The sequence below is a fragment of the Triturus cristatus genome, chromosome 3_1, assembly GCF_964204655.1.
Source record: "Triturus cristatus chromosome 3_1, aTriCri1.1, whole genome shotgun sequence".
Taxonomy (NCBI): domain Eukaryota; kingdom Metazoa; phylum Chordata; class Amphibia; order Caudata; family Salamandridae; genus Triturus; species Triturus cristatus.
Genome location: NC_140583.1, coordinates 605,030,989 through 605,039,014, shown reverse-complemented (window position 1 = coordinate 605,039,014; position 8,026 = coordinate 605,030,989). Strand labels below are relative to the sequence as shown.

Sequence of the window (8,026 nt, the reverse complement as noted above, 5' to 3'; positions counted from 1 at the left end):
CCTGCCTTCACCCTCTTTGTTGCTTGCCCCTTCTGTCCCATCAGAAAGAAAGTCCAAAATTCACACCAAGAGGTGTCAGAATGCTACAAAGAGGCAAATGGCACCGTGCCCCCTCCTCTGCATGGCTTTGTTTGGTGCTGTCTTCAAGATGGCCCAAAACAGCAAACTTCAGCTAGGATGTAAGTTGATTAAACTTTTTTTCTGAAGGCACAGAAAAATCCCATACTAGGAAAATGGATCACTGTTTATCGCGTTCAATGCTGGACACATCATAGCGCTTTTTGCCCCAACTTTCAGCCATGCTGCATAGCAGCTATACTGCTGTACAACATGGCTAAAGGAAATTGACACAGCTAATAGCTATCCCATAGGTGAAACCTATTGGCTTTGCCAATATTTGTTTTAAAAAAGTAAGCACTAGTTAAACCACAATCGTCTAAAACATTTGCACTGTAATGAGTATTGAAGATGTATATGGTTTTATATACATACAAAGAAAAGTTCATGTTGGATACATGTTTGACAAGTTTAATTTGTTAGTAACATAACTCAAATGTATAGTAATTAAAATAGACCCAACAATATTGTTATCAGTGCCACAGAGATAAAAAAGAGCAACTGATTTCAACTAACTTTATGCCACAAGTGTTCCTCAAAAAGGGTCCGATATGCAAGGATTTTTTTGTGAGTAGTTGTCACTTAGTTTTAAATTTCCAGAAATGAGTCTTACAAATGGAAAAAAAATTGGGGAACAAATTCAAAGAATACAGCTTCTCTATTAGGCACCCAAAGTGCAGGGGATTGTGAGGACACTCGCTGTAACCCGCTCCACTTCCTCACATTATAGGTACCCTGCCACCTATTTCCCCTGTGAGGATGCCTCTTTGCAGAAGAACACCACTTCCATGACACACAGTTATCAAGCAAGGCAGTTGTTGTGAGGGAACTGAAAGTCAGTTTCGCAGCTGTTAAAAACATTGCATGTTTCTACCTTTTTTACTCAGTGCTGATATCATACATTTTAGGTTGAGAAAACATTTTACCCTGAAATATCTATTAAAAGCTTTTGTAATTTTGGACTTTTTGATCTAATACCAAGTATTGTTACTCCATAGTTTACAACAATCACAACATTCAGTTCTGAGAGGAATTGGAGAGCAAAGTGAATGGGGACCGTGGAGGAATTATATTGCTTGTGCACATACAGTATCGTAAGAAGGGTTACCAAGAATTTTTATGTTTAAGGACTATTTCCCTTTACAAGCCCCACTGCTTAAAATGGGTCTTCATTCATTTCTATGCTAGTAGTAGTGCAGGGCTACTGGTACCACGGGGTATTTAGCGTTCAGAAACTGCTTATTTGGCCTGTAACACTAATCAAGAATCCACAGAACTTATCTAATCAGTTAGGGTATAATCAACACCTTCTAAGTTTTTAAGTTTGAAGAGAACTAGAAGCTTCGCCTTAAATGCATTGCCTTGGTTGCGGGCCTGCCAATTCTAGCAAGTGTATTTTGAACGGATCTATATGTAGGTGCCAGGCAGACTACAGTGGCAGGCACTAAGGTGTCTAGTTATTCTTGCACAGTACTATAACCAACTACTGGTGTCACCCTGCTGAATAACAAGATGTAGTTACAGCAAAACCTCCTTTGGGAGCTGAAATACCCCTCTGTGTTAGAGCTTAAGGATCCAGAAAAGGGGAAACGTTGAGGGCACTTTTGGTGACTGCCACAGGCCGCCCCTGCTTTCCACGCATGCTGAAGTAGGTGTAAAAGGCTCTGATGGAACTCTCGCGAGACGCTGTTAGTGAAATAATACGTGCATTCCCATACAATTAATGATGTGCGCATCTCAACAGCTAGCCACTGCAATGGGGAGGGATGACTATATGATGCTGATAGTAAGTAGTTAGTGGTTCTTTCAAAGTTTTGCTAGCCCATAAAGAAACTGATAAAAAGTCAACTCATTTTATATGCGTGCTTGTGTAAAGGGGATCGGTTGGGCAATAAATACAATAATGTAATATATATGGCAAAAGAAAAATAAAATACTCTAAAGGAATTTAATTTCTTTCATAAGTGTAGGTGTGCTTAAAAGCATGTGATACGTTTTGTGGCATGTCCATGAAGGCATTCTGTGACATAGGATGGTGATTGCCCATAAGAAACTCTGCAGTTTAGGAGTAGACGATAATAGCCTCCATTGCATAACCATTTCCACCAGAGGGCGCCCTCCAGTATAAACCCCGGTTGTAGGAAGCTGATCAAAACAGCTCGCAATCCTTTTCAAACTGAAAAAGAGATAGGCGGATTAAGTGAGGCGTCAATGACAGTGTCCATTGCAAACGTGTCCAAACAAAGCAATACCATGCTTTCCCTACTAGACATCTTCTCCGTGATCGAGATACACAACAGCAATCTTTTTGTCATCAGAAATCACCGATCTTTGGTCGACCATCCTTTGCAGCTGCACAGTTTTATCAAACATAGATGTGTCAATGACTCTCTGTCCATGGGCTTGGAAATAGTCGTCATATGCATCAGGCACTATGTCAACATTTGCTGCTTCACTATTTGCAGCCTTGGAGTCATCCTGATTGCCTTCTTTTGCTTTCTCGGATAGATTGTCATCTGGACCCTCTGTAAATTTCCTACTTGAAAAGATCATTTTTGCTTCCTGGGTCCCTCTGTCTGTGGAAGGGGTTGTTGTAAATTGTGTTACATCCATTTGAAAGGAGAATGATTTTTCAGTTGGACCCAGCTTGATGTGGGGGATAGGCCTGTTGGCTTCCGCAGAATGATTGGGAGGAAGACATATGGCATCACTGGTTCCTTCTTCTGAAACTGTGTGCTCAAATGTTACCTCTTTGGCGGCTTTAATTTCCCTTGATCCAATCTTAAAGTACCTTGTTGAGGTTTCCACCTCTGCATTCTCCTTTGAAGCAGAGACCTCCCCTAAGTCACCAAGAGATTCAGAAACAGGTCCTTCAAAAATGATATCCTCTTTGTTTTGTAAGTCTTGGGGGATCAATTTAATATGTCTCACATATGTGCTACTATCGGCTGCAGAATCAGATATAGGCCCTTTAAATATGATTTGCTCTGTTGGTTGTGTTCCTGAACCTAGAGTGATGTGTCTGATTGATGTGCTGATTCCAGCCTCAGAAAGCGTTTCTATACCAATATGCTCTGTAGAGTGAGACAACGGCCCTCTGCAAATGATGTGTTCTGTCGTCTGAATTTCAGTTGGACTTAGTTTGAAATGCTTTATGGACCTGTTGGTGTATGCGGACAAGTCTTCTTTGCTATCGTTATCAGAAGGCTCACACATAGCCCCTTCAAATACAATTTGCTGAGTTGTCTGAATTTCTTTTGAGCCCACTTTGACCTGCTGCATGGATCTACTGAAGTCATCTGAACCTTCTGTTGGGGGCATGTTTCCAAGTACCTGTGCTTCAGTGATTGGACCTTCAAATATTATTTGTTCAGAAGAATACACTTCTCTTGGGCCAAGTTTAATATGCCTAATAGATCTGTTCGTCTCAGTTGCCCCATCTGTTGAAGAAAGGGCAGCACCAGAGTCCAAAGTCTCAGAAGAGGCTGTATCATATACTGATGAGTTTGTAGTAGTAATGTCCACAGGGCTTAATTTTAAATGCCTGATGACAGAACTATTAGCATCTATTAAGTCATCTGTTGAAGAATGGTTTCCTGCAATACCAAGGTCCAGAATTTCAGAGATGGGGCCTTCAAAAATGATGTGCTCGGTTGTGTGAAATTCTTTGGGACCTAGTTTAATGTGCCTTACAAATGTGTTCATGTCTGCTGACATGTACATTTCATTCCCCTCTCCTGTAGGACTGGGCTGTGGTGGAGCAGGAGTAGGACTTTCTTGGCGGGATTCTTCTGCAGTAGAATGCGATAAACCATTGCTGGTGTTAATCTTGGGTGAGCCAGGCAGTTGATCAGAAGATGACAGCATGATGTTACTCCCAAAGTTGGACACATCTCTTACAATGGCATTTCCAACGCTCTCTTGATCATGGATCTCAGGATTTCTATACGGATCTTCTTTTGGAGACTGCAATATTTTCTCTTCACTGACATTTGGTCTACTTTGAAGATTGTTTAATATATTTAGATCATCTGAGTCAATGGTTTGTGAGACATTGATTTCTGCAACAATGGTCATCACACCATTGTCTGTGGTTTGTTGAACTTTTTTAATGTCTACTGCTAAGCTGTTCACATCTTTTTGATCTTCACTGGTTAAGGCAGACAGTTCTTCCCTTAAAATTCCAGGAAGACTCTCTTCTAATTGCTCAAGTGCCCCCTTCAGTTGATGTTTAGGATCACTGATATCTTTAGACAACAGACCCGTTAATGATGTTTGGAACTCTTGTGGAATTTTAATTTCTTTTTCAATCACAAGACTTTCCATGTGAATAGGTTCTTTCCCTGAAATGTTCTCTTCTACTAGGCAAGTACGCATTTCCTTGATGGTTTCATTGAGGGTGTGATTTTTGTCATCATGCTCATAAAGTTTACTGGTATGTTTCCTATTTTGTGAGCTCTGCGAAAAATCATCTTGCCAGGAGTAGCTAATACTAGACTCTTCCTCTATGTGAATCTGTCCATACAATGAGTCACCATCTTCACCAGATGTTACAGGTAACTCATCTGGAGTGGAGACTATGTATTCTAGGTCTTCACCTGTATCACCACCATCTGTTACATCTTCTACATGAGTCACATCTTCTCTGGATTTTGTTTTGTCTTTACCCCCAAGAGCAGCTATAGATGCACCTGCAGCTTCCTCATCACTTCCCTCCTTACCCTGCACATTTGGAGTAGACTCATCTGCTTCCTGTACCTCAAACGGTACTGAAAATTCACCTAGCTCATCAGTCGCTGATTCCAGAGGCTCTTCAGTTATCTCAATCCTAACACCTTTATTTCCTTTCAAGCCACCGTGTAGAATATTCTCAAAAAAATGTTCAGCCTGCATTCCTTTTAAATGCTTCAGGGTTGCTTTCTCCAAACTACTATTCAAAAGTTGCTCAAGCTCCTCCTCGTCAGATAGGTCAAAGTCCTCTTCTGTTGTTGTCTGCATGATAATCTCGGTTGTCATTGTTCCATCATTGGCAAGTTGTTTGGTTTCAGAATATGTCACTTTCCCATCAGAAGAGGTTTCATCGGTTGAATGCAGGCCAGTAGATTGGCCAACATGTTTAAGAATGTCAGCCACAGTTACATGTTCAGCCAACTCATCTGACCAAGCTGTTGAAGTTTTTGAATTGTGCTGTGCACTGACATCTTTCCCAGCGCTGAAGCCTGTGTCTGTTTCTGGATAGTTTAACACTACGTTTTCAACAGGTTTGTCAAAGTCTTCTTTACCCTTTTTAGGTGAATCCTCTTTGACAGGTGCCTGTATGCTGATATTTTGAGATAGTTGTTCCCTTTCAAGGGCTTCAACTCTAACAGGAATGTGAATATCCCAACCCTCCTCTTTATTGCTCTTCTCCTCCATTATGCCACTGGTCTCATATTTGTTTGACTCATAGTCCCTGATCAGTTCTTTTGATTCAACAAAGCTCACACCAGCACCTGCTATACACTCCTTTACTACTTTATTCACAATACGGTTTGCATCCTCTTGGGTTTGATCAATGACAGTTAGCTTCCCATGAGTTTCTCTTGCACCCGTCACTTTTATCGGAATCTCTATTGTCCTTAGGCCTTCATGTGTAACACTTTCTCCTTTTGATTTCACCTGCTCATCCACCATCAAGATTCTCTCCCTCTGAGTAAGATTCTCGCCTTCATTCTCTTCTTGAACATTTCCAGCTGCCATTACTTTTATCGGCACATCAGTAGTGATCAATTCTTCCTTTTGAACGTTTTCACCTTCCAGCACAATTGTATTTTTGGTCTTGATCTCAGAAACATAACTTTGTTCTTGTCTATTTGGCTTTCCTTCAAGTAGTACAAATCTCTCAATCGTTGTAGCTTTCACTTCTTTAGATTCCTCCCCTGGCAAGTCATGCCTAGTAAAAGTGTACTGCTCGTCTCCCATTGCCTTTTCTTTCAACATATCCTGCGCTTCGCTTTTAACCTGTTTTGTTCCTTTCAATTCCCAACTCTGCTCATAACCTAAAGGTTTCTTATCTTTTTCCATATTTGTTTCAGTGGCTTGTGAGATTCCTGGTTGCAGGGTCTTCTTAAGGTCCTTGGTTGACATCTGGAAGCTACTGCTGGATTCTTGCACTACAGAAGCAGTACCTTTTCTAATTGGAGGGACTGGTCGATAGCTTTCATTGTGTCTTTTTCTAATAGGGGGGACTGGTCGATGACTTTCATTGTGACTTGAAAGACTCTGTCCTGAGGTGAAGTTCTCAAACCCAGCGTGTCTTCTGGTACTGTTTTGGTAAGAGGCTTCATCTCTGACCGTGGATGATGGACGATGTCCAGACACCAGAGCTTCTTTTTTCACAGTACTTCCAGCCCTGCTGACGTGAGATGTATGAGTTTGATGTCTAGTCTCAACGTTGCTGTGAACGGCTGGGAAGAATCTTCTAGAATTCTGACCCTCCTGTAGTGAGTAGTTAGTGGGATGCTCGTGAACAGCAATTCGAGAACCTGAAAAAGGAAAAAAAAAGACGGTGAACAATTCGTATTTTTGTTTTTGTTTTAAACATGAAGGCAACTTAATCATATAACCTTGTCCTCATTTTTTCTTTTCTTTTTAACTTAATGTAATCAAGTTACTTACCTGTAAATGTAATTCTCAAACACTTGTATCTTTAATTGATTCACTTGTTTGAATATTTCCCGAAATCATATTGGGAATTCTCCAAAAAGAGCATAAATTCATTCTTTTTTTTTCATCCCCTAAAGATTTTTTTTTTAGATTGATTAGTACTTGAGTTCACCCACACTCCTATGCAGGTACTGCAAAGTCAACATTTATTCACCTTTTAAGCCAATTCTAAGTACGTAATTAGCAGCCATATTTGTCTAATAATGGAGTTTAGGTAAGTTACATATGAATTAAAAAAAAGAATTATGAGGAAAAGCAGTGGTTGTGCAACCTCACCGTGTAATGAACTCACAAACCAATATAGGTCCAGTTAGACTCATATATAAAACCTTAGCGCATTTAAAGTAATGAAGCAACTGAATCCAGAAAGACCGTCACCCACGCACTCATAACCAGCAGACTGGACTATGGGAATGCCCTCTATGCCGGAATCAACAAATCTCTATTCCTCAAACTCCAGCCCACATCAACCAGCACCTAATAGACCTCCACTGGCTCCCCGTCGAAAAGAGAGTGACTTTCAAGCTGCTCATTCACGCCTACAAATCCCTTCACAACACCGGACCCCAATACCGCAATGAAAGAATCTCCTTCTACCCACCCAAGAGAAACATCTGCTTCACCGACCTTGCCTGGCCGAAATCCCTGGCATCTGCAGAGCCAAAACAGGAGGAAGAGCCTTCTCCTACATCGCAGCCAAGACCTGGAATGAACTCCCCCCAGCATCAGACGATCGCCCACACTGCAAACATTCAGGAAGAGCCTTAAGACCTAGCTCTTCGGATGAGACAGCTGCTCCAAACCCCCATCCTCCCCCCAGCACCTTCAGGCCCTCACAAATCCCTGATTGATTGATTGATTGTTTGATTGATTGTTTGATTGATTGATTGAAGAGAGACAAGCAACACAAAGGAAATCTGACATCAATTGATAAGGATATTTTAATGCATTTTTCAACGCCAAAACAAACAAAATCGAACAAAGAGTTTTAGAAATACAGGGTTTTAAATAAATTGTAAACCTCTGCTTTTTACTCAAACTTCTATGATTAGTGGGTACCCTGAAAACTTTTAATAAAGTTGTGCTTTGTTACTCTGGCCTGCTTTGGAGGACCAACTCCAGCAGGGTGCAAGTCAGGGGGCTAATGAGGCTTAGCAGGAGAGTAACCTTGCAATTAAAGCAGGGGAACAGTCGGAACACCGTG

At 41.1% G+C, this 8,026-nt stretch overlaps 1 protein-coding gene across 1 annotated transcript in view; it reads right to left on the bottom strand.

Moving 5' to 3' along the window:
- Positions 1 to 514: 514 nt before the first annotated feature.
- The window catches only part of SYNM (synemin), a 90,307-nt gene continuing 82,795 nt past the window's right edge, over positions 515 to 8,026 (bottom strand). Inside the window, exon 4 of the mRNA XM_085644515.1 lies at positions 515 to 6,641. Coding sequence (XP_085500641.1) covers positions 2,383 to 6,641 — 4,259 coding nt within the window. The 3' untranslated portion in view covers positions 515 to 2,382. The remainder of the gene's footprint in view (positions 6,642 to 8,026) is intronic.